The sequence below is a fragment of the Mytilus galloprovincialis genome, chromosome 8, assembly GCF_965363235.1.
Source record: "Mytilus galloprovincialis chromosome 8, xbMytGall1.hap1.1, whole genome shotgun sequence".
NCBI classification, from domain to species: domain Eukaryota; kingdom Metazoa; phylum Mollusca; class Bivalvia; order Mytilida; family Mytilidae; genus Mytilus; species Mytilus galloprovincialis.
In genome coordinates, this window is record NC_134845.1 from 36,278,167 (window position 1) to 36,306,160 (window position 27,994).

The window sequence follows — 27,994 nt, forward strand, 5'->3', positions numbered from 1 at the left end:
TCATGTTTTACATAGAAGAAGTCATATATGCTTAACATGTTACTTATAAGCTTTATTTTGGCAACAGTATTATCGATATAGTTAACAATGCATAAATACAATATAAAAACTTTGTTACCGCAGATCAATCGTCGAGTTGGAGATGTTTTGAAAGTGTTTTTTAGATAATATACAATGAAAATTCAGCAGAAACAGACTATGAAGAGGCAAAGTAATAGCAAATAATGAAACTATTATTATGGTGCGAAGGAGTTAAAAATTTGAAAAATAAAAAGGAATGTTATAATATTTCTTTTATATTACAGCCATTATAACATTCTTATAATTATTGTCGATTTTATGCACAACATATTAAGTTATTTAAACATGTAATCATAGTAAGATATTTTTGACAGATAAAATGCATTGACATAACAAATTAAAATCATCGAGAAAAACAGGTCTACAATAAAAATTCTAAAAAAATAAATTAGGAACAAATCCCAGAGTGATTGCTTTCTTTTCTTAAAACAAAATGCACAATTTGATTTCATTTTCTAATAACACTGTCACAAGTTCTTGTTAGGATAATTTGTCTGTAGCCAACCTGCCATAGCATTATAATTGTGATCGACCCAAGCTTTATTATTTCTTATGGTTTCGATTCCTTGTTCAAATCCATTTAAAGAATTCGCTAACTCCAAGTGTTCTGTATTCCACTTTTCAACCTATAAAAAGAGTAATGATTGTTGAAAAAAATTATACAAATAACAAGTGTCGCATAGTTTCAGTTAAAGTATTTCATGAATTGTAAAATCAATTATACAGATGTTAAATTTCAGAAAAGTGAAAAAGAACAAAAAGGCTCACTTTCACATATATCACTGATACTTGCAATTGTTTACTTAGAATGACAAAATTTGCCTACTTAAAAATGGTCTTCACACTGCCAAAAAAATACTTTAACATTAATTATAAACAAAGATTATTATGTGACTCTTTCCGTACCACAACAGAAAATATTATTAGAGATAGTTCAAATTAAATGATAAATCACATTAAAATGAAAACAATCCGGATATAACTCTTGACAGCTCTCAAACACAAAAGCAAACACGATTAGATTCTGTATTTTTAAATGCTTTATAACACAACATACCTCTGCTATATCATAGTCTGTATACAATAACCTTGCCATTCCAAAAACAATCTGATTTAGCGCATAACTGTCCAATCCAAAACTACAATCAATACAGATATCATTTACATACACTAGTATGAAAGAAGTGTGTTTTCCTTAATCACAATAACTAATAACTCATGCAGAATACTTATAATGTATTGTGAAAAGAACATCCTTTTGATTCCTTAATTTCAATTAATGCGACGATCTCCAACTTAAGACGTCTAAAAATATAAATCTAATAGCATTGTTTTTTTCCACAATAGTCAGATACTGAATGCAATTTAAAATTCATCTTAAACAGATGTACAATAATTTTGATACGTAAACTAACATGCTATTTTGTAAATGCAAATAAGAAATATTAGAAAAATACTCGCTCTATACTTACTCTTCGACAATATACTTCCAATTCGAACGAACAAACCTCCAAGTCATTTGAAGACCTAGAGGGTTTGAAGCTACAGCCAAGATGGCAAAACGAGCATCCTGTGATCGAATTGTTGTGTCGCCTATATGTATGCTATAATCAAGGTACCTTTAAAATGGAAAATAATTTGGTTATTACACGGAAAGCGGATCGTAAAAATCAACTTTATAAGTAAGATGTAAAAATAGAAATTAAAAAGGAAATGAGGAATGTTTCAAAGAGATAACAGCCCGACCGACGAGCAGAAACAGTAGAATGCCACCAAAACCGCGAGAAAATGGCCTTTTCTCATACAGTGTTAAAGTCAAATTGTTTTTTTTTGTCAACGAACTTATTATAATTCAGCTATGATGGAAATGACAATGAATGACGTGTTTTGTCCTCATATTTTTGTTTATATAAGAAAATTGTCGTCTTTATAATATTGATATGATCTATGTATAATTTGCATAAGAAGAAAATATCTTTGACCAGGGCTTTAATTTGAGTACCAGCTTTATATTAACGATTACAGTGACTTTAAAATGGAAAAGAAGAAAAAGGTACAATTTACCTATGTAAAACCCAGTTGTCTCTAGAACAGCTCAATGCATCTAAGTAAGTTCTTTGATCATTGGAGGAACTGTTAGCATATCTACTGAAGAGGAAATCCCAGTCCTCTGAACTGCCATGTCTCAGAGCTGTACATAATACAGTTCGTCTTATATCTGGGGCTATGCTAAAACGTATGAACAACAATTCAATAATTTTTTTTGCCGCAACCTGAAAATTTAGGACACTACAACAAAGTAAATTTGCACAATGACATTATATGGTAAAGAGTCCGAGAAAGAGGTTTAATAGAGGTACATAACTAAAAGAAGTGTTATGTGGCTATGACAAAGTCCTTGTTGTGTCATGGTAAACCACAAAATTCATTCGAATGAAGAAATGATATAAATGCAGCACAATAACATGTTTTATTAGGGCATATCTTTTTGTATAAATTTCATATATCGTGAGTATGTGTGCGTATAACTCAATAATAAAAGAATAAAAACATTGTTATTCATCATTAAACATGCAACATTATCATAAACTTACATGTATTCTTCTATTTGGTCTCTCCATTCATTAAATATCGTCGAAGCCTCATCTGCGCATGATTTAATACCATATTTACATGCACGACTGGCTACAGAACTCTGAAGCAATCTGTAAACAAACGAGAAAAATAGTCATCAATCAATTCCTTTTAAGTCTCGACTAAAAATGAGAAAATGAGAAAATTTGAAAACCATTCAATATATTTTTTATTTTCCAAATAGTTGTCTTAAGGTTCATGTGGACCCTTCGTCTAAAAGGGCCGCATTTTGACCTAAATATTTACTCAGAGTACAGACAAACCTGTGCACTTGGAAAAGTTTTAAGGCAGAGCATGCCGTAAGTAAATAAGTTTTAAATATATCTTATGTTTTAGAAAACTTAAAACCTGACCAGGTTTTGCAGTGCACTTATATATTTTTTTTAAAAATTTGATGTGAAAATGCAACCATTTAAGCCAAAGGGCCATATAAACATTAAGAATATAATATTGTGTCACAGAAACGAACAAATTTACTCTATTTGTAACATTTAATGTTGCATTGATATCCGAATAAAAAAAAATGTTTACTTACATTTTCTGAACTGACTGGTTTATAGATATATTAAGCTGGTGTTCCATAAAAGTCTTGTTAACTTTGTCAATCATGAAGCGCTTGAAAAAATAGAAGAACATAAGTATTAATAAAGCTGTCTACCCCTTGGAATAGAAGGCACGATATATGCATATGGTTTTGTGTACCACTTTGCATATCTGTTTCTATAACATTTATGCAACTTAGTACATGCAATGGTTGCCTTTTCTGTACGTATGGGCGTTGAGAATCCACATATCTTATTATCAACTATACCTTTTCAATAAAGAAAAATGCGGATTGTTCGACAAAGGAGACATATAGCATTTTCAGTCAAAATTAAATAAACTAACCATTCAAAGACTATTGGACAACCTTGAACACTAATAACATTATATGCAGTTAACTCATGTACACAACATATGCATTAACAATTACCCTCTCCCTAAGAATCTAAATATAAAACTAGGAGTTCAATAGAACTACTTGAAGGAATATACAAGACATTAACAACTATTAAAATGACTCCTTATTTCGTTTGTTAAGATAATATCAATATAATTGACAAATTCTGTCACTATTGTTTTCATGTTATTGCATTATCAAGTATACATACTTCAAAATTTCCATATACTGGTGTTGAAACCAACATTCTATCTAGGTATGCTAATTCTTTAACTGCTGCCCCCCAAGGAATATATTCTGTTTCGTTATTTAGATAATCCAACGTGTGCAAAGCAGTCTCTATATCTAAAATGCCTGCTCTAAAAAAGTAAAAATAAGTTTCTTTAGAGAACCGCTCTTTGGTATTCATTAAGGTAGTTAAGGCTTTGTAGATTACACTCATGCAACAAGCGTTATTAAAAGACACAATCAAAATGAGCACAGATGACGAAATAAGACTTTGTTTCGAATTTGTCCGTATCATAAGAACCATGCATATATGGCGGTTTCCACAATATCAGCCTTCCTATCCGGAGTACCTGAGTTGACAGCCAGTTTTAGTTAGTTTCGTGTTACTCAATCGTTATTTTAAGTTCTATGCGTACAAAAATGTATGTGTTATGTTGACCTAGTTTTCTTTTCGTTGTCTTTCGTTATTTTGTCATTGCAACATGAGTTTCTCTTAGGCTCGATTTATGAGCTTTTATGTCCTTGGTATCTCCAGCCAATATTGTAAAACATTATGTTCTCTAATACAATATAACTTTAACAGGAAATGTGTACGTATGTTTTTACTCTTGGTGTACATATAGTTGGTTGTGATGTTAATTGGTGTCAGGGTAATGCATTCTTCTTTTATTCATTCTTCATGTGGATATAAATATATGACCAGAATATGATCAAATACTTATTATAGTATTGGAACTGAACCTAGTAAAATACAGCTTCACATAAAGTCAGTATCTGTATAATCATGGAATGTTCTCAATTAACTTTAGAGTTAACATAGGACATACTGATTTCATTAAAACTTTTACGAATTTTATGTGACTGTCATACAAGTCAGATGTTAAGCTAGCAATGAAACCAGGTTAAATCCACCATGTTCCCCTAAAATGTCCTGTTCCAAGTCAGGAATATGGCAGTTATTGTCACATAGTCCGTTTCTATGAATGTTGGTGTTGGTTTATATAGCAGTTCAGTGTTTCGGTTGTTCCATTTTGTGTCCTCTCATAGTTGATTTGTTTCCCTCAGTTTTAGTTTGTGACCCGGATTTGTATTATTTAAATCGAATTATGGCTATTAAACAGCGGTATACTCAAATTGATTTTATTTACCAAAGCAATGCACTACACTTTGGACGTTTCTCATCTCAATAAATGTTTATACAATACACCATCTTTTTAAAAAAGCAAGACCAAGTCATGTGTAAAACATATATGTTTCTGAAGTCGACTTTGAATTTCGTCATACAATCTGACGGTAGTAAAATCAGACGTTTTGCGTGGGATTATTTATAATACTTACTTATTAAAAGCCCATGCATCACTTATGAGAGCAGCTCTGTTTACCACGTGGATAATCTGCATTTGAAAATGTATATGGTTATGGTGTTCCCATTTCATATAGGTGTTAGGCAAATCTATTAACCTCGAGCTCGATACGAGCTTTTAAAATATTACATCAGGTAGACAATTTGATTATAGCAACTCTAACTTTATCTATAGTGCCAATAAATCAGATTAAATTAAAAAATATATTTAAAAATCTAGGGTATAGATTGAAGCAGAACAGCTAAAACAAAAAGTAACATATTCTAATGCAATTTGTATGTAACAATAATTTTCATTGGCTAAAAGTTGCCGTCAAATCCACAGTTGATCAGGCGTAACTAAGGAGGAACAACCATTTTGAAATGATTGAATCAACAAATGTTCGATTACTACTATATAATCGAAAATAAAACAACACCTACCTCGAATTCGCCTATTTTATGTTATTTTATCCGAATTTGAAGCGTACAGGTAACGTAATAACCTCCAGTTTGTAACTTTTTATTTGTATGACGTCACGTTTACCCATGACGTCTTCGCGCCACAATCATTCATTAAGTTTCGCGGATTTTTTTTTATTTGTCAAATTTAGACATTTTTCCAATTTTTCTCGTATTATTTCTTTTTGAAATGCATTAGAATCGGAATAACAGTACTGTTATTTCTTAAATCTACTTACATTATGATTTTGATTAAGTTGTTCATTTATTCTATTCCAAATTGCTTTATCATAGTTTACTCGGAAATAACCATATTCCTGGATATTTAAAATAATCCAGCTGTAGTTGATATATGCAGTTTCAATGCTGATATCTGGAATATGATGAAAACTCATGAAACTATGCAAATATTAGTACATATACATTTAAAGTAAATACAGACAGATATTTGGTATCATCGAAATGAGACGACAACTATCAAAAATTCAAAATGACGAGCATGTATGCAACTATAAATCACCCGATGGACTTATCCAATGAGCGAATCCATATTATACAGTCCATTATAAAGACCAAAAATTAACAAACGCGAATTCATTTAAACGAAAAAGTCCACTCTAAACATGTGACAGCAGTATTACAGCAAAATATAAAAATATAAACAGTTGGAGTTAGATGGAGAGGCTTAATATTTTACCGATTGGAACGAAGCATTCAAATCAGCTACTTGTAATATAAAATCGAAAGAAAAAAGGCATTGTTCTAAGATATTTGAATATTAATGAATGCTTGTTAAATGAAAATTAGCCATAAAAAATGTTGTCTCATCTTCATCTATATAAGTACCTCAAGTAAAACAAATGCATAACAAACACATTCTAGAAGTGGAAAGTTAGTGTCATGGCAAATTGGAATATTCATAATAAACGTACAATTTCTATTATAGTAATATTAAATGAGGACCCGCCTCCTCGATGCAATGAAAACGTTCTTGTCATGACAAACGGAAAGTCTGACAGTTTAGTGGTCGACATGAAAATCATCCTAAAATTGATATTTAACATTGAGGTTTGGGTTCATCGTCCATAGTCCTCTTGAAGTTGTGCACCAATGACCCATAGAATCAACTATTTTGACCCTGAGATCGATGTTCAAGTACCCATAAAGGGCATGATGATTATCGACACGCTGTCTTACGGAGATTGACCTACGTACCAATGTCAAAAGAACACGCTAAATGTTTAGAACAAGGTTTTAGCATTTTATTTGATTTTTGTTTTTTTAACGCCACTTTTAAGCACCGCATTTAGGCTATTTCGTGGCGGCCAGTTTTTATTGGGGGGGGGGGGGGGGAGGACACCGGGGTGCCCGAAAAAAACCCAACCGACCTTAAATAGGAAAACTGACAATCCTAGCCAATAAAGATTGGAGTCGAGTGCATCCGCACGAGCGGGGTTCGAACTCACAACCTCAGTGTTGACTGGCTAGTGATTACAGTAGTAACGACTTAGACCTCTCGGCCACCGAGGCCCCTCAAGATTTTATAAAACTAAAAGATACAAAAGAACGCCCTTATGAAAATATAAGCCCTCTGGCACATAGTTGCGGTAGCAGTATGGCTATGCTGCGGCTTTGTTGCTGCAAACTGTTGCGGCTTTGATGCAGCGATAGCATGATATTTCGTATGCAAATTAGTTTTCTGGCACCATAATTGCGGCTATATTCTGCCGCCGTTGCGGCAATATTCTGGCATCATGTTGCGGCACTGATGCGGCTATAGCGTATTTCGTATGCAAATTAGTTTTCTGGCATTATTGTGGCGATGTTGCGGCGCTAATACGGCTATATTCTTGCATCATTTTAGTGACAAAACATCCGAATAGGCCGTGCTTTGTATAAAATGTATTGTGCCGGCAAAAACAAGTTGTCAATGCATATATATATGACATGCATTCATGCATTATAAATTTGTATGCACAGGCACATAAAATAAATGTCAGTGGCATCTGCATAAAAAATAATGAAAATTTTTAATGTGCCCTAAGTTTAGCAAATAATATTATGTTATTTACCAAACTACAAGTATGCAATTAAACTGCTGCAAAAAAAAAACCCCACAAACTTCACCGATACATGTATAGTGAACTCAGATGAGGCCATGTTATTGAAATACACAATGCAAAATTGATCTTTTCTATACATGCAATTACTTGATATGAGTTTACTTACAAGTCTTCAAATCTTCCAAAAAAAAAAAAAAAAACAGCTAGAACACCAAATTCTTCAATACAATTATAATCACAAGCAACATGGTGGATTTCTAACACACTAGTACAGGGAATAGCTAAAAACGCTGGAAGTGACATCATCAAATTTTCTGGCTATATTGTGGTGCTCATTAATTTTGAAAGGAATTAGTGTCGCAATGATGCCAGAACAATGCCGCTAGCAGCAGCATCCGGCACTACTCCGGCAACAATCCTCTGGCAACCTGATTAGGTTGCAGCTTTAAAGCTGCAACGCTGCGGCAATGCTGCAGCAACATTTTAAATTTCATAAGGGTACTGAAACAACAAAAGAGAAAAGAAAAACACTACTTAAACAATATATCTTCCTTTGCGAAAGTGAAGACATAATTGACATTTTCTAAAATGTTACATAGAAAAATCAATGTCAAATTCCATTTGCCCGAAACCGTTGAAATAATGAAAAAAGGGGCATGGGTATATAAACAGGCACAAAAGATGGCCAACGTCGGATTCTGTGTCAATCATATAAACTTGCTCAATAACTATACAATTAAATGGCAGACTGCAATCACTTAAAAGGCACCATTTTATTCAAATTACCTTATGTATCATGATATTATATATCAATATGTAACATGTAAGAATAACACAAATCAACTATAATATCAATTTATGTTACCTGTCGTATTCATCCATGTAATATTCCTGTAATCTTGTTCAAAATCGGGATGCACATTTGTCGTGTAAGTTACTGGAATTTCCCATAAAAATCTGTAAAAATTATCACCACTACATAAAAAAATACGACGTTGCAATTTGCATTACAAGCTATAGCAACACATTAAACTACCATAAAGCTTTCAAAATTAATAATCAGAAGTACGCTCGAAAATTAGGTCCGATTCCATAAGAAACTTTGCCCTAATAGGTATAGTTTTGTTTAAGTAATCATGCGTTATAATTCTATGCGACTGTCATACAAGTGAGAGGTTTAGCTAGCTATAAAACCAGATTTAATCCACCATTTTCTACATATTAAGAAAATGTCTTTACCAAGTCGAGAATAATGACAGTTGATTTCCATTTGTAAGATATGTTTGAGCTTTTGATTTTGTCATTTTATAATGGACTTTCCGTTTTGAATTGCCCTCGAAATTCGGAATTTGTGCTATTTTAGTTTTCATAAAGGACATTATATTGAATTTACGACGGTTATTATAGACTAATAGATAATAAGTTGCCTCTGTGATACAGTTCACACGGTCCGAGTAAATATTTTTACTTTTATTATAAATATGTTTTCCTTTACTCGAAGTAGTTTATAAATCGTTATTCTGGAGACCTTCTGCAATTGTTTTCACCTATACTAAGTCAAGAATCTGATGTTCATTAGTTGTCGTCTGTTAATGTGGTTCATAAGTGTTTCTCGTTTTCCGTTTTTATATAGATTAGACAGTTGGTTTTCCCGTTGAATGGTTTTATACGTCTAGTAATTTTGGGGCCCTTTATAGCTTGCTGTTCGGTGTAAGCAAAAGCTCCGTGTTGAAGCTCGTACCTTGACCTATAATGGTTTACTTTTATACATTGTTACTTAGATGGAGAGTTGTCTCATTGGCACTCATACCACATCTTCCTATATCTATATTATGTTATATCTTTCTAAGTTTAAGCCGACTGAGATTGACATAGAGCACCATCGATTGTTATAAGGGCACCATCAATTGTTATAAGGGATATATACGTAAGATTAGGCGGTATATTTTGGTTGGTAAATTACACATCAATGTCACTATTTACATTTTATTCAGAAACACATGTACTTTTATTACGTAGATTACCATAGATACCAGGATTAAATTTTGTATTTACGCCAGACGCGCGTTTCGTCTACAAAAGACTCATCAGTGACGCCCAAATCCAAAAAAGTTAAAAATGCCAACGAATCCAAAAAAGTTAAAAAGGTAACAGTGAAACAATGCAAAATTATACCAAATTAAATACCATTGGACCAACTTTCTGAAATAAATGACTTACGTTTGATTGGTTTGACTGGTGTTTCTAAGTAGGAAACGTTGCTGTGTTAACTTGAAACCAGTACTTGTTTTTGACACAGTGACAATAGGATAATTTTTCTGTTCAACCCATGTATCCATTACTCTTCTGACATCTATATTAGTACCATTAGCTTTAGATTCCTGAAGCGAGGATATGTAACATTGATTGATTGTTGCTTTCTCAATGTCCGGTTGTAATTTTTTTTTAAGAAGATATGAAAAACATTATATAATAACATTTTCAATTTGAATTCAAAGGCTCTTAAAAAAAATTAATAAAAATTAAAAACGGAATACCTAGGTCACACCAGGCACAGTTACGATCTCTAAAAAAATGCAAATTTTTACAATCGTAGTGCGATCGTGTAGATCATAGTTAGGTCGCGGCACGGTCGTGGTGAGTTATTCATGATCGTAATGAACGTGACTACTTTGAACATGTTCAAAACAATCGTGGTGCGGTAAAAAGCCATCCACAGATTTTAAAGGTTTGGACGTACGAAAATATTAGCAGGTGAACATTTAAAGGAGTATACTTCTTATATGAACCATATTTTATAATACATGTATACTCAGTATTTACATACATCTGATAATGCCTCCCACAGATCGTCATGTTGTGCACTTCCATATTCTCTATCTTTGATGTAATCCTACAAAAAGCAACACCAAAAAAAACATGCAGTAAATTGTACATGAATTGTAGGATTATGAAAAAACTAGTATACCGACTCTGATATTGATATATCGGACCACAAAAAGCAGGTCATACATCTGGAGTATGCATAATGTCTTTTCTTCTAAAGTCGAAATCTTAATAATTAATATGAATTTAAAAAGTACTAACTATTAGATTATGTCATCATAATTGTTTATGTTTTGCGTTCATCCAAACAATGCTTATAACACAACCATCTTTGTCAACTTTCGAGGCAATAAAGCATCGTTAACTTACGTTCTTTGGTTTACACATCTGTATCACATGCTGAAAATTATTCGTCCTTTTCTCAATTCAAATACCACATGCATCTTGTTTTTTATTTTTTTTATTTTTTACAAAAAAGTAAATGAATGATACTTACCCGAAGCCCTCGACGGAAGTTTTCCTTTCCCAGGAAAAACCACATCATTCGAATTACAGAGGCTCCCTTGAAAAAATACCAAGAAAAGGGAAGTACATTTTACTGTTTTATGAGGTGAAATAATGTTTTGTGTTGTGTTTTGTTTTAATACCACTGATTACACTTTATGAATTCATAGTTCTGTATGGATCGATTAGCATGTCAACAAAATGTACAGTAATATTTTGTTTTTACTCTTTCATTATTTGTTGACAGTGATTTTATTATGACCGAATAGCGAAACTTAAAGAAATCTAAAATCTGAACGCAAGTCATTTCTGTACATGGGTCTATTTTGTACAGTAAATTAAGACTCAAAAAGGCTTTAAACCAGGTGCTTAAATTTCCATTATAAAAAAGTGTAAGAACATGCATTTTGTCTGTAAATGAGGAAAACTTCTTACCTTATAGTATGTTATGACGTCAAAGATATTATTAATATCATTCGGTGTCCACACTTGTTGATATATAGGTCTAGAACTCTCAAGGCTGTCTGTGTCAAACGAATACTGTATACAGTCTAATGCCATGTAGTTCATCTAATTGGAGATATATCACGTAAGGATTACAACAGTTACTAATATATATGAATGCAATAAGAGTATTAGCCAAATTTTAAAATGGAACAAATATAAAGAGTTAAAATATCAAGATGTTATCAAGCAAAAGTCAGATCATTACAGACATTTCTAGATGCTTTGGCATTTCATAGTATTTTACAACAAGGTAGCAACAAAATTATTTAGGTTTTAAAGATGAACCAATCATAAAATAAAAAAGTTGGAACACATTTTTGATTTGGATGTTCTTTAATTTGTGTCTCATAGTTATACAATGGCTGGTTGAAAATCATTATGAAAACTTCAAACGACAACGGCAAGAATCTCGTACGACTGAAAAGAAAAATACGTTGCAATATATTAAAACAGATCGTCCCTGTAAGCACCTAATAAGACCAAAAGCTAAGAAACGTTTTTATATCTGACCCCGGCAAGTTAATACCGAAGTATGTATGTGTTCAGTAATGTGGTTCGTGATTTTCGTAAATCTCGCGAATATGATATTAACTTCGCAAAAATAATCGAGTTATTTGATCCTTACATATGTCACCTATCAAGGGTCAGGTAAAAGACACCCTTATAGATTTCGAAAAAGAACAGGATAATGTCGCTACAAGGCAGCACTCGCACCCACAAAGTGGAAAGTAATTGATATAAGTTGCAAAAACTTGTTTCCCAATCCACTATAAATAAATATGTTTAAACTAACTCAGGGTTAGGAAAGGAGACATTTTTTTTCTGATTACATTTAAAATTATATAGTAATGTTATAAGATAACATTCCTTACCATATCCCAATCAGTTTCCACCATATCTACTCCAACATACTCAAAAAATGTCGCAAAGCCTTCGTTCAGCCATAGATCGTCCCACCATTTGGGGGATATCAGATTTCCAAACCACTGAAAGAACAGACAATACATTTTAACAAATGCATAACATTCATATAAGATTGTGTGTCCTTGGGTTTCTGTCTGTTGATGTGGCTTAAATCAAACATCAATCAAACACCATATAAATCAATTGAGTTACTATTTAAATAACGTTTGTAATGCATCTCCCTAACTGTACAATATAGATTCATTATAAATACAAAAGTCTGAAATTACTGTAAAGGGTAATTGTTTTTCTTCTTTTTCAGATACCTAACGTTAATTTCAACCTTGCTGCTTTATATTATTCTCTTTCAGTCGCATGTTACAAAATCATCCTTATATAATTAGACGCAGTAAGTTTAAAAATGACATCGACAAAACTCAGCAAAATCATGAATTTACCGAACATATCAACGCGTGTCTGCAAATATGCAAGTTAAAAAAAATATCAATGTAATAATGAATAAACGAAATAAAAATATTTGTCAACGATGAAAACGTTTTAAACTTTTGTCAAATGATTGAATAATAGTGTGTAACATTTTATAATTTTTGTTGATGATTTTTTTAATATGTGTATTGTCAAATGATTGAATAATATATTGTGTAACATAATATAAGGTACATGTACATGTAGTATGTACATTGTTCATGTATACAAACTGTGTCAAGTGGTGAGCTATTTGATATCCATTCACCCATATAAAGTTTGAAATCACGACGTTAGCCTAAGGTCAATTTAAACATCATCAAATTAGATTCAACAATATAATGATCGAGCAGTGACCAGGATATATCATTCGTTTCTAAATATAAATGTTACTGAAGTAAAATAAGATTATGAAGTTCGTGTATGTAAGCTTTGTTTCGTTTTATTTGGTGAAATCTGCAGTAACGCAGAATTGCATCCCGGACTCAACAAACCAAGCGAGTTGGAGTAAAGAAGTCTTTCCGAACCCTCAAACGGACATTGGAAGGTGTGGAAGGGATTGTAAAATGTCGTGGATTTGTGATCCAGGGCAAATACTGTCAGGTCAAAGAGGTACTTAGTGTTATTTAGTGTATTGTAAATCGTATTTTCGCTGTTTTAAGTGTCTAGACTCCATAACATGCATGCAATATTTGCCACTGGACGTTAAGCAACCAAAAATCAATCAATATAACCACACGACAGTACTAGTGACAATGGAGGACCGTTGTTGAATAATCAAGCTGTGAGAAGGAAAAAACAAAACTTCATTTTTTATTGTTGAAATTAATGCAGTTTATTTTCATAAAATGTTAAATTACAAATAGAAAATGTGGTATGATTGCCAATGAGACAACTCTCCATAAGAGACCAAATGACACGGAAATTAACAACTATCATAGGTCACCGTACTGCTTTCAACAATGAGTCCGTCAGCTACAAAAGACCGCGAATATTTAAGAATAATTTAACAAAGAACTCACAAACATTCAGAATTTTATATTTTCTTTTTCAAATGTTAAGGACAACCTTAGAACAGTACATTAAATCGTGAAGAAGACACGGTGTTGGTTTACATGTTGTTTATTTAGATATAGATGTCACCTCATATATTTGTTATATTCAAATACTTGATTTTCTGTACTGATAAAAACATACCGGGAAACTATTCATTTGAAAGGGTAATATCTTGAACTATATAGAAGTTATGAAGCAATTAGTTCTACCCGAGAAAAGGTTAGAAAGAGATGATAGGAATGTTAATACGCATAAATGATACCAGGGGCGGATGCAGGAATTTTCGAAAGGGGGGGGGTGCTAACCCAGGGCACCCAGGGCAAAGGGGGGGGGTGCAAAACATATGTCCCGATACAAATGCATTGATCGGCAAAAATAAAGGGGGGTGCGCACCCCCGGAACCCCCCCCCCCCTGGATCCGCCACTGGATACTTATAAAATGTACTGCATGTACAATATCCCAATTTACAGCTTTGGCCTTTTTTTATATTGATATATTATACTTTTTCAGCGGACGAACTCGACTCCTTTATAAATGAGATTGCAAACTCTGGAAAATGCGAATGCTCACAGTGCTCCGGTCAAGATGGTTTTAATATATCTGTGGCTTTGATTCCATCCATTAACAGTGTAGGGTATGTTTGGATTTACAAAAAATAACCAGTTTAACCAGTAACGAAAATTTTATTTATCAGTCACTGTCGCTTATAATACCTATAATACTGTAAACTTATTTCTTAGACCTTGATATCATTTCATTTATTTATTGAGCATTTAAATTATATTTATAGAAAATACGACAATTCTTCAAATGTAATATTTAGACTCGCTGCTATTGAAAAATCATACTTAACTTTTAAGTACTTACTAGTACCATTTGAGAGTTAAATATTAATTGAAGTGCCGGGAAAGTTACCTAATCTTTTGCACCATATCGATAAGAAAATATATGTTAAAGTTATTTTTAGATTTACGCAAATATGTTTCTAATAATCGAATGCTAATGTATCATGAACAACTTCACAATCCGTCTGATTCAGAAAAACAAATCTTTGTCATGATTGAATCATTTCAAATTTTAATTTGAACATGATATAAAAAATTAACCTTAAGGAGTACTCAGGTGAAATTAAAAAAAGAAATATAGAATTTAAAGTTGATATTTAATTTTTAAATCAGAAGAGCAGAAATAAAATAAGCTAAAACAAAACCCAAAAATACTCCTTTTTCAGATAGTTCATGATTTTTTTTTAAATGGCGGGAAAAGGCCGACTCGGACGTTTACCTTATATTTATCGTTGGCATTAATGCTAGGAATAACTGAAAGCAAGTTACAGTTAAAATAATATAGCATGCAAACGAAGAGTTTAAATTCTTTGCTTGTCAACTTTGTTTTGGTTGTTTGCTCAGACATTGTAATTAAGATTAACACCTAAATTCAATGGGTAGGTGGAGTATAACAGTTTGTTTACTATACACAAAGGTTTGATTGGTCAATGAATATCAAAACTGTTTCCTATGCAATATCCATTGTCCAATCAACTCTTTTTTTTATATATAGTTAACAAACTGTTACTCCGCCTCTCCATTGAATGTATGTGTCAATCGTAATTACAATGCCTGAGCAAACAACCAAACAAAGTTGGCAAGCAAGACCTGTAAACTCTTTGTTTGCATGCTTTATTATTTTAACTGTAAAGGTACAAGTATTTAACTATAGCTATATATATATAGTTATTTTGTGTGTCGCTTCTCTTCTTTCCACAATAAATTAACCCGCACGCATCTGTGTCCTATAGGTACAGTGCATAGTCGCATTTGTCATCCATTCATATAATTATTCAGATTGAGTTATTTTGAGGGAAAAACGAGAAAAAAAGCATCCGGATATTGTCCCTCCATTGGACGAAATTTTAAGTCAGATTAGACTTCCGGTTTGCGTTTTTCTGTATACTTTGAACATACATATACTACGAATAAAGTTTATTTCAGAATTTTATCTGCTATCATTTTCAAGGTCACTATCCACGGTGGTCACAGAGTTTATTAAATAGAGAGAGTCAGTATGCTATATCAATGACCACCATGGATCGATTAGTTAACTTAGAATTGAAAGTAAATACACTTTATTTATATAGTAATGAATGTTCATAATATACAACAGATAAGCGCTAAAATTATTCATGTGAACTTTTGATACCTTTTCTGAAATTTTCCAGTCATTAAATCTTTTACAAAACTCATTGATTACAGAAAAAGAAGATGTGGTATGATTGCCATGTTGAGACAACTCTCCACAAGAGACCAAAATGACGCAGAAATTAACAACTATAGGTCACCGTACGGCCTTCAAAAAACGAGCAAAGACCATACCGCATACTCAGCTTTAAAAGGCCTCGAAATGACAATGTAAAACAATTCAAACGAGAAAACTAGCGGCCTTATTTATGTACAAAAAATGAACGAAAAACAAATATCTAACACATAAACAAACGACAACCACTGAATTACAGGCTCCTAACTTAAATGTTCATAACATACTAAATTTATGTTCATATTGAAATTGATAGAAAACCAAAAATTGGGAACTTTGGAAATAAAGGTGGAGGGATAAAAAAAAACATTTCCTGTCCCCAATAACCTATGACGTATATACTTTTGCTGAAATTCTACAGTCATTCATTATTTTACAAAATTCTTCCAACAACACTTTACATACTTTAAACTACGCTCTGAATGCCCGCGATTTCGCGGGTGTGTTCTAGTGTTAGTTTTATTATAAGACAAGAAAACAAGTTTCGAAGGTTTATTATTCTTATCAAAATCAATCGTGGCGATATATACATCTTGAATTGCTGTTCTTAATTTTTGAACAATTGCAGATTCAGCGACAGTGAGACAAAAGCAAGGGAATTTGCAGAATATCTAAGAAAAAAGACATGGAATTTTCAAATCTGTGGTAATAACATTGTCATATTAGTATCCAGAGATGATAGGCAGGTACGTGTATCAATTATCCCAAACTTCGTCCCTTATAGTGTGTAAATTCGCTTGAATATAAAACTCTCTTTATATGATTGGTATCATCATTTTTTTCTTCTTCAAATTTTGACACTGCTAGAAGCACAAGCCAATAAATCTGTAAAACTTGAAATAAATACAATACCATACGCATTCAATAATCATTTATAAATACCGAAAATAACTAGGTAGATTATGACAAATTTATATGAACTACATGAATATACATATAAATGACTTACATGTATGGTTTAAATGCGGTTAACATAGACGCAGAAACGTTTTACTGATATTTGTTCCAACTGAATATGGAGTGTTCAGACTATAAATTATCTAAATACAGTTTATTCATTTGATGAAGGGAAATATTTAAAAAAAAAAAAAAAAAAAAGTTTTTAGTGTCAGGAAATCTGTTTTCTTTGTTTTATTTAAGCATTCATTTGTGACATGACTTTTTTTTTAAACATCAAAATTGTTTCAAATTCTTAATGCATATCTTATACGCATTAATTTGACACATTTCCGAATCTGTGGATTCTATTAATCTATATCGTCCTAATTAAGATGCACTCAAGTAAAAATGTACAGGAGTAAATAAGTTCGGTATGTTGTACTTATATAGGTTTATACAGACGCCGGTCCGTTGGCATACCAATCACTTACTTTAGATTGCATAGAGGAAGTATACGAAAATGTTAGACCTAGATTTACTGAAGGTCATTATTATGAAGGCTTGCGGGAAATGATAGAACATTACAGGTAATGTATGGTAGAGTGAATTTTCCTTGCTTCCTCCTCCCAATAAAAAGGGTGATTAGGAATAGGAATATGGGTACTTTGGTCTTCTACCTGACTACAGAAAAACCTTTGCCAAAGTGGGATGTTCATTTAGCTGTGCGTAATATACACGTACTAACAACCAACATCCAGTAAGAATAGGGACGTTAAATCCAATGCCTCGTTTAAAGAGAGTGCCACTCCCTCTGCACGTAAAGAACCCGTGAAACAACTCATTTATGTACAATGTATCCGTAGATGGCATGTTGGAAGGCAAACTTTTGGCCATATCCAATATATTCTCGTTTTCTAGATGCAGTCAAAATTTCCCCTACCTCCATTCCCGAGGGCATCTTTTATTGTGTTTATGCCCCAGCTACGATACACCTAAGATAGTAGAGGGGCATTATGTTTTCTGGTCTGTGCGTCCTTTCGTTCGTCCGTTCGTTCGTTCGTCCGTCCGTCTGTCCCGCTTCAGGTTAAAGTTTTTGGTTAAGGTAGTTTTTGATGAAATTGAAGTCCAATCGTCTTCAAACTTAGTGCACATGTTCCCTATGAAGTGCTCTTTCAAATTTTAATGCCAAATTAGAGTTTTTACCCCAATTTCACGGTCCACTGAACATAAAAAATGATAGTGCGAGTGGGGCATTCGTGTACTGGAGACACATTCTTGTTTATAGTTAATTTGTTCTAGTCCCGAATATTTATGGAATATTTACCTCTGGACGTTAAGCGACCAAAAAATTATCAATCAATTTCTCGTTTTCAAACAGTGGCTAAATTTCCTTTATTCTTTATCAAATTCGCTGTACTATAGTATTATAGCTTCAAATAAGTTCTTTTTAGGTTTTCACAACAATAATCATATTTCATGTATTTCGAAAATATTAACAAACTATTATTGCTTAGAGATTCTTAAACACAGCTATTTTGATAGAATTTAACATAATGTTCGTTATTATTCAACACAAGGAATGTGAAGAACATTGTTTTAGACGCACATTAATTTATTTCGGTTAAAACATCTTTCGGTACTATATTAAAAAAGAACTTGAAAAATTTGCAATATTGTCTTCCTTAGCAATATGGAACTATTTTTGATAGTAGGGAAATATATGAAACTTTGTAATCTTCACTAAGAATGAAAAATAGACTCCTTTATATTAAAAATTCCAGTGTTTTTTTTATAACCTACTGATTTTAACGCTGTCAAAACAATACAGAGAAAAATTGTGCCATTCATTTCGGCAAGTAATCAATTAATTCAACCTAAATCTATAAATATATTAAATCTTATAATTGACCACATAGTAACTGCATGGTTACATGCTTAACTCCTGTTCGGGTGTTGTGTTATTTCACTGATAATAAGGATAAAATATAAGTAAACACAATACAATGGTATATGCACATTTTTGTAAGGATCTCAAGAATGAAACCCCACGATTAAAAAACAGTATTCCTCCCAAAAAATGTTTGGTACCTATCAGAATACATATCAACATCAAATCCTGAACTTGCTTAATGGCTTAATAATACCATTTATTAATATTGTCAAAAGCTATCAGTTCAGGCATTATGATAGACCAACTTTGAGGTACAAACTTTAAGTCGGTTAAGAGCTTTACAGAGTTCATGTTTACTATGTTAATTTGTACATATCATGCCCGACTCTTAATAAAATTTAATTACTTACTAACATATTTGAATGTTTATTTACAGAACCACATTAGAAAATGGTAACTGTAACCACATAGAGACAACAGACGGAGTAGTCGGTGTTATAGTTGGAATTGCTTTTGGTGCGGTTTTTGTATCTATTGTGATAGTTGGTATGTGTATTTGTCGGAGAGGAAGTGGTAGCTGTTACGCAGCTAATACGGGTCACTACGGAAACCATCATCGTCATGGTGGAGGAGACGGCGGTGGTGGTGGATTTTCAGGAGGCGGAGGAGGAGGATTTTCTGGTGGTGGAGGAGGAGATGGAGGGGGCGGTGGGGGTGGAGGAGGAGATTGAGGGGGCGGTGGGGGCGGGGGATTTTAGCCGGTATAAAAATAAAGTAACAAGTGCAATGTAAGCCACTGTTCCTGCATTAAGCCATATAGATGGTTAGTGAGAATGCCGAGCATTAAATACCAGCTACAAAGAAGAGTTCTCACAAGTGTCAAGCTTTAAGATATTTTTTCTTGACATCTTATTTCAAATGATTATTATACATGTTTTGTTTTCAACACTGTAGACGTTTCACATACAAGTACATGACAGACCAAATTTATTTACACTTAAATTTGTATTTTGCAAGCCTTTATTTTTCACCCTTTGTTTTACATTTGTTTCATTTTCTTGATAAATATAAGAAACTATTTATTTTCATTGTTGTTTTTGAATTGAATCTAAAAAGAGATTGGAATCGCGCCTTCGAAAAAGAAAAGCAACAAATGAAAGAAAATCATTAAATCTAAATAGATTTACTGACTTATTCCTGTTCAATAAGAAGGTCTTTAATTTTTGTAACATACTTTAAAGATAAACACACTGTCAGGAATATGCAAATAAGGAGATGTGGTATGGTTGTCATTGAGACTTTCCGTCAGAGTCCAAAAAACGGTGGGTATACGAAACAATAGGTAACCAAACTGCCTTCAACAGTGAGTAAATTACATACAGTATAATCGGCTATAAATGACCTCAACATGACCTAATGCTGCTCTTTTGTCTCAATTTTATTATTTTATGATTTATTTAAAAAAAAAAGTCCATCAAAAAACTATGACAGACATCAAACAACGGTAACTTCTATATAACAGTTTCCTGATTTGGGACAGGCGCATACAGAACGTGGCGGATTAAACATATTTGCGCCTCATCCCTCGTCTCAAATTGTATAAATTAAAAGATCCTTAATATAGCAAAGCAAGTATATTTATATCTGACTTTCAAATAAAGAATGCACATTTTGGCATCCAAGTTAAACGTATTTCATTGAAACATGGAATCAGCCTATTTCTGTCCATCATACAATGACGAAGACAGCAGTATATGGTGGTGTAACAGAAGTCTTTAGTATTGATAGGTTTTTATGACTTCACATCTAGCTGCAATTATTTCATACACATTCAGGACGAAACTATTGCAACCGTTATGAGTTATTTCAATGTTGTTAATAGGTTAACCTGAAATTCGAACATCCCTTATTACAGAACAAGAATGTGTCCCAAGTACACGGATGCCCCACTCGCACTATCATTTTCTATGTTCAGTGGACCGTGAAATTGGGGTCAACACTTTAATTTGGAATTAAAATTAGAAAGATCATATCATAGGGAACATGTGTACTAAGTTTTAAGTTGATTAGACTTCAACTTCTTCAAAAACTACCTTGACCAAAAACTTTAACCTGAAGCGAACATTTTCTATGTTCAGTGGACCGTGAAATTGGGGTCAAAACTTTAATTTGGAATTAAAATTAGAAAAATCATATCATAGGGAACATGTGTACTAAGTTTCAAGTTGATTAGACTTCAATTTCTTCAAAAACTACCTTGACCAAAAACTTTTACCTGAAGCGAACGGACGGACGCACAGACGAACGGAGGCACAGACCAAAAAACATAATGCCCCTCTACTATCGTAGGTGGGGCATAAAAATAATGAACTCACGCAAACACAATTAATAAATAAAGGAATAATTCTACAAATAAGATATACATAGATTGCGACCAGAAAAATAATGACGATTCTCACAAATGATTTTGTAAGATATTTGACTGACCATATGAGCTAACTCATGTGAGACAACAATTGCTGTAAAAATATGCTGACTGACGGGATATTTGACTTACCATATGAGCTAACTCATGTGAGACAACAATTGCTGTAAAGATATGCTGACTGACTGTGGATATGTCAGGATGATAAAACATTATACTTTCTCTATACGTAACAAGGCCCCAGTTTTCCATAGCTCCAGCAGAGAAGTCAGGTATAGCGATCATATCTGCAAAATAATTATAGTGCTGTCACTTACTCTTGGGAAACGTTTACGTGCAGCTATCAAGTTCCAATTAAGTTTATCAGATTCTGTTGCTTTAAAAGTTATCAAATACAAAAATAAAGCTGGTTAGTGGAAATGATTAGTTTTGGATGAATTTTGTTATGATTGAAATTCGACTGCAGATTAAGGTAAAAACTTTGTTTATATAAACATACTGTATAGACCGGTTTGCCCCCTTTTTTATAGTTTTTTTGTCGTTTAGTTGCTGTATCATGGAAGCGTACCATAATATTATTCTGTTAATATTCATGAATATCGAACAGCCAGTTGCAGGATCACAGGAGCATTTGCTTGCAACCTTTCGTAGCTGATAGAAGTATACACTTCGGATACAACACCAGACATAAAATCTCATTAAAGATACCAGCCTTATAATTGTGTACCCAGACACTCGTTTTGTCTGGAAAAGATTTATCAGTGACTCGCGCATAAAGAAAGTTAAAAGGCTAAATAATATACAAAGTTGAAGCGCATTGAGGAACAAAAATTTAGAAATTTTCGACAAATACAGCTACAAATGACTCAAGTTTGTAATGTTGACTTTTACATTTCATTGCCGACTTGTGTATATTTGACCATAATTATTTTACTTTATATTCTACTCCGAGTTATAGACAACAATCTTTTAATGGAGGTTTATTATTACAATACCTGACATTATTTCAATTTATTTAAACCTTGTCAAAATGACAAGTACCACTTAAAATCAAAATTTCTTTAGAAAACCAACTCCTGTCTTTGTATCTATTGGGCTTAAACATGGTCACGTGTATATTTTATGCTTAAAACACACGTTTCATGTCTCTCTCTAGATTCGCCTTTAGTGACAAGGCACCAATACACTATCGAAGTTATAGTTTGATATGGCTGATCATGTGGTCGATTGGCCTAGATCTAAGCGATTAATGCTGTAGTGTATGTATCATAGGTGTAAGTTCAAATCCCGTTGAGGCCCAAACATTTGTCAACACAAAAATCTAATTACAACGCTGTTGAGTTCAATTTTCAAACTTATATTATAGCATATTCCATTATTGTTATATCATGTTTTTCCCTGACATACCTAGTTTTGGTAACGGATACTCAATTTCAAAATAGTCTTCGAATTCATCTAGAAGTCTGCTACCCACCCACAGGGAGTAATTGGTGTGTTCTATATACTCCTTTCTGGCAAATGTCCGAAACTATAAACGATCGAAAGTCAACAAATATAATACTTTAAAACAGTCATTTGAATATATATGTCAATAAATATACAATATATGCAAAAATTCTAAAGTGATTTGTACCATGTTAAAAATAAAAAGAAAAGACCAAGTTAGTTTTTTTAATTACTGAAAATGTTGTCGAAAGAAATATGTGTAAAAAATTATTCCAGAAAACGAAACAAGTGATCACAAGTGCGTTAACTTAGTTGCAAATATAATTTGCTTAAATTAAACAAAACGTGTACATCATGTAATGACAATATTTTTATGGGGGATAAAAAAAGTAACAAATCTTAAAGAAGTTGAAGTGTCCAGAGTTTTACCACGCATATTTATGTGTACCGCGCATGTTTATGTGATAGTCATTTTATGTTTTTTTTCTGATTACGAAAAATGCCTTTTTTAAGTGATGCTTATAGTACTTTTGAACTGTCAAAACTGATCTGCAATTACATTTAAAAAAAGTAAATGTATTTTATATTCAATTTGCTAATTTAGATACCTATATGATTTTAAAGATACTCTCATATCTCGATTTGGAATTGCTCTTGCATGTTTTATATCAATGTTAAATCACACTAGTCTATTAGTATGTTTATAACTTGAACCAATGGGTGCGACTAAAATAAAGTATTGTCTTGGCTTGTTTATGTTTCGATTTATATTGTATGTAATATAATAATGACACTTAACTGTTTATTCTGATATAAAATGGGATCTCGTAAATAAGAAGGCAACTAAATCAATCGTGTCATTTGGACAAATCTTAAAAAGGAAAATAAAGAAAGTATAAAATGAGGTAGTAAAATTGAAGAAATAAGCAATAGGAACATGGTGCAATTTAAACTTTATGAACAAGCTTAAAACAAGAGGCTCCCAAGAGCCTGAATCGCTCACCTGGTAAACAATGCCTTATTGAACATATTGAACCATGCCAGGCAAACATGTACAGCTAACGGATCAAAAATCGAAGCACACACTTTGTGCAGGATAATCTAAGGAACTATCATGCTAAGTTTCATCCAAATCCATTCAGTAGTTTCAGAGGAGAAGATTTTTTAAAGTTAGCAAATATGATGAACAAATTGTGAAAAATTGTCATTAAAGGACATTTACCCCTTAAGGGGTCAATTGACAATTTTGGTCATATTAACCTATTTGTAGATCTTACTTTGCTGATCATTTTTGCTGTTTACAGTTTATCTTCATCTATAATAATATTCAAGATAATGACCAAAAACTGCAAAATTTCCTTAAAATTACCAATTAAGTGGCAGCAACCCAACAATGGTTTGTTTGATTCATCTGAAAATTTCTGGGCTGATAGATTTTGACCTAATGAACATTTTTACCCCATGACAGATTTGCTCTAAATGCTTCCGTTTTTGAGATATAAGCCAAAAACTGCATTTGACCCCTATGTTCTATTTTAAGTAACGGCGGCCATGTTTTTTGACGGATCAAAAATCGAAGCACACACTTTGTGCAGGATAATCTAAGGAACAATCATTTTAAGTTTCATTCAAATCCATTCAGTAGTTTCAGAGGAGAAGATGTTTGAAAAATTGTTAACGACGACGACGACGACGACGACGTCGACGACGACGACGACGACGACGACGACGGACGCCAAGTGATGAGAAAAACTCACATGGCCTTTTAGGCCAGGTGAGCTAAAACAGAATACAAATAAAAAAATATCATGAATTGCTACAGTATATAAACTAAATCCTATAAAATGATTGATTTTCGTTGTTTATGGCACCTTACATCGTCCAATTTTATTGTCAAGCCTAATAATAAAAATGTGGTGTAACAGTTACACAATACAGAGTTTATTACAGTTGTAAATTGAATTATAACAATATCTGTTTAACATTAAGTGAAAATGTTAAATAATTCCTACAACAACTAGGTATGTTTGCTTACCGTGTGATTATATTTGGTTGTATTAACTTTATGTGGAAAATCGCATACTGCAAATGCCAAAAGATAAGTTGGCATAACAACGGTCTGCTCGAATATATCAGCAAAATATCCACCAGTGCTATTAAAAAGAAATATTTACGAAATAGTAATTTCGCAGAAACTATCTAATACATGAATAAAAGGAGATACGTCAATGGAACAGCAATCCTACGACAACAATAACTTAAAAAGACATCTTAAGACACTAATGGGAGTTTGGAAAATCAAGAAATATAACAGTACAAAAGTGAGATGATAAAATTTCAGGCATCTGGCTAAACCAACTTGTCAGACAGGGGCGGATTCAGCCATTTTTAAAATGTGTATGTCCCAATCCACGATAAAGGGGGGTCCAAACTATATGTCCCCATTCAAAGGCATTGTTCGTCAAATAAAAAAGGGGGGTTTCAACCCCAAGATCCCCCTGGATCCACCACTGTCAGAGATCTCTAATCCTCTCCTAATCTAACAATGTTAATGTTTGATACTCAAAATTCCTCAAGGATAAAACCCATAAACTAACATTTAAAAGCTTAAAGAAATAGGGTATATGTGACTGTTGAAACAAAAGGTAAATGATAAGATAAAACAGTTAAAAATTAAAATAAAAAAATGTAACAGTAATTATAATAATAAATGCTATTTGTCAGAGAACATTATACAGTTATTAGAAGTTTCTGTATTTGTGAGTATTCCAGTTTCATCATTAATAAACAGTCATGTTTTAAAAATAGCTTAAAAAATAACAAATTTATCAAACAAATTTGCCCCAAACCTTTGCACTGTGTCGATCTTTGGCATATTTGACAATGTTATCATGTCTGACACAGTATCGTTTCGTCTCTCCAGAGTTATGTTAAACGTGGCTTTCAGAGCTGGTTCATCAAACGAAGGGAAAGACTTCCTAGCATCTGTTGGTTGAAATTGTGTAATAGCCATATATCTGTAACGAACACAATGAGATGTAAACATTTTCGGTATTCAGCTTCATCTTTTTAATAAGCTTTGGATTTTCAAACAGTTTGACCTCTAGCACCACCGATGATACATTGAATGTCGAAATGCGCAACTGATGCAGAAAAATTGACACCGTTTATGTTATCACTGCAACGTTATTTGAAACAAATTAATTTTAATCTTGCAGAAATGGTACTCTTCTGGATAGTTTCATATACAAATACAAATTTGAATAAAACCTGAAAAGTATCTTATTTGTATACATATAAGAAATAACAGATATGTAAGGAAATGTTTAGGAGTTGTATTTCAAATTGCAGCTATTACATATATACACGTACAGCATGTACAGGTTAATGTTCTAAAATAATCAGGATGTTAATCTAAATTAACAGTAACAATTCAAGGACAACTGGAGAATTTCTACCATTTTTACAGAAAGTAATTATAAGATTCATGTTATTACAGAAAAGGTGTGTGATTCATCGCGCGTTTGAACTGCAAAGGAATTAAAGCATATTTTTCATTGAGTATCTTTTCAAATCATTATGAATGCATTCGGACAAAAGCTAACAGGACAAAAATCACTCCTAAAAAAGACATGATTTATTTTTTTTTTGCCAGAAAGCTAAATATATTTCATACCTCGTTTGACTATCCTCCATGTAACTACTATAATACAATCCAGATAAATCTTCATTTTGTAATGGTCCAATAAAACTCATTTCTACTGAATAATTCATGCCAGCCACAAGGTTTTCACCCAATCTTATAGCCAGGAAGTGTCGAGCAGAATCGTCCCTAGTATAATTATGCAGAGGGATCTGTTGATCTGTCATATTGCGCACGACTATTGAACCATCTGTTACATTCAAGTTTTGAATATGAATTGTAATATTATTTGTACTTTTTATACAGTTGAAATATATTCGGACCGACCCATTTAAGGTAAAATGTTGAGAGTTGTCTTCATACAAATTCGGACGGAGGACGACATTGTAGTGGACAGGTTTTAATGATGTATGTAACAACACGTCGTCTGTGATTTGTGGTGGTGCTGATGGCGGCGCTTCTGTTGTTGTCATGTCCACTGGTGGAGTCTGTGTTGCATTCGAACATGGTGTGCCTAAATAAAGTAAAATGTTTGATATATAGAGTAAAAAAGGGAATGATAAATAAATACTGTTTCTGCAGTAACGTCAAAAAACTTTCTGAATAGTACAACAGGTCACATCAATCAGACCAACTCACGACTCCTGCACACAGGAAAGTTAAGTTATATAAAAATTGAAGATTGTGGTCGACATAATTATGAACATTCAAGGACACATTATGATATATTCACACAACATAATATCAAAAAGAAAAACAACGCTCTAGTCCTATCAATCATATCTCATTAAAAATATTAAAATATATACTTCACACAACATAATACCCCCTCCCCCCAAAAAAAAACCCAACAAAAAACAAAACAAACTCCAGTCCTATCAATCATATCTTATTAATAATATTAAAAAAAGGGGGGCTTAAAGAACAAATTAAATTTCACCCAGTGATTTAGAACCGATCGCTTTGTCTTTATTTCTATGAATGACAACTTACATGTATTCGGTAAAGTTGTTTGTTCCGGACAACCACTCTGACCACCGGAGTTGGAACCGTCCCCTGGACATGAACATTGGCATGTAACAGTTTTATTCCCACCAGCAAAATGAACAATAAGTCCAACACATACTGCAATAGCTACCGCTAACAATGTTAGTACAAATGCTGTTGAAATCTTAAGACTGAATTTATCATTTTTGTCATAATCAGTCGCATAAGCTTCACCGCGACTCGAACCCATATCAAATCGTTCAGACGATGAAAACATGGCTTCCTTCTGAACACCAGTGAGAGTGGGAATTAAAACCAAAGTTCGTCAAAGTTGACATATTACTATTAACATTCACTGTTTAATAGGGGAAATAAAT

General features: G+C 32.8%; 2 protein-coding genes across 2 annotated transcripts; one reads left to right on the forward strand and one right to left on the reverse strand.

Moving 5' to 3' along the window:
• Positions 1-31: 31 nt before the first annotated feature.
• On the reverse strand, positions 32-27,944 carry LOC143085684 (aminopeptidase N-like). The gene is made up of 21 exons (XM_076262182.1): positions 27,624-27,944; positions 26,664-27,144; positions 25,837-26,004; positions 25,023-25,140; positions 22,949-23,069; positions 21,674-21,828; positions 12,460-12,573; positions 11,516-11,650; positions 11,073-11,138; positions 10,578-10,643; positions 9,971-10,131; positions 8,616-8,707; positions 5,927-6,060; positions 5,222-5,277; positions 3,867-4,014; positions 3,251-3,330; positions 2,676-2,786; positions 2,146-2,310; positions 1,554-1,700; positions 1,139-1,220; positions 32-707 (listed from the first exon to the last, which is right to left on the reverse strand). Exons 1-21 carry the CDS (start codon positions 27,892-27,894, stop codon positions 549-551), a joined length of 3,030 nt encoding a protein of 1,009 aa, XP_076118297.1. The 5' UTR covers positions 27,895-27,944; the 3' UTR covers positions 32-548.
• LOC143042912 (uncharacterized) lies at positions 13,255-19,847 on the forward strand. Its single transcript, XM_076215420.1, has 5 exons — positions 13,255-13,588; positions 14,544-14,667; positions 16,915-17,032; positions 17,676-17,812; positions 19,553-19,847. The coding sequence occupies exons 1-5, from the start codon at positions 13,387-13,389 to the stop codon at positions 19,845-19,847; spliced, it is 876 nt and encodes a 291-aa protein (XP_076071535.1). The 5' UTR covers positions 13,255-13,386.
• Positions 27,945-27,994: the final 50 nt, after the last annotated feature.

Bases quoted from the DNA above. Each gene is read 5' to 3' on its own strand.
- LOC143042912 (XM_076215420.1), top strand. From the start codon at position 13,387: ATGAAGTTCGTGTATGTAAGCTTTGTTTCGTTTTATTTGGTGAAATCT. The intron at 13,589-14,543 runs GTACTTAGTGTT...ATACTTTTTCAG, and splicing joins AATACTGTCAGGTCAAAGAG to CGGACGAACTCGACTCCTTT. The intron at 17,813-19,552 runs GTAATGTATGGT...GTTTATTTACAG, and splicing joins GAAATGATAGAACATTACAG to AACCACATTAGAAAATGGTA.
- LOC143085684 (XM_076262182.1), bottom strand. From the start codon at position 27,894: ATGTTTTCATCGTCTGAACGATTTGATATGGGTTCGAGTCGCGGTGAA. The intron at 27,145-27,623 runs GTAAGTTGTCAT...TACTTTATTTAG, and splicing joins AACAACTTTACCGAATACAT to GCACACCATGTTCGAATGCA. The intron at 6,061-8,615 runs GTAACATAAATT...ATCATATTCCAG, and splicing joins TACATGGATGAATACGACAG to ATATCAGCATTGAAACTGCA.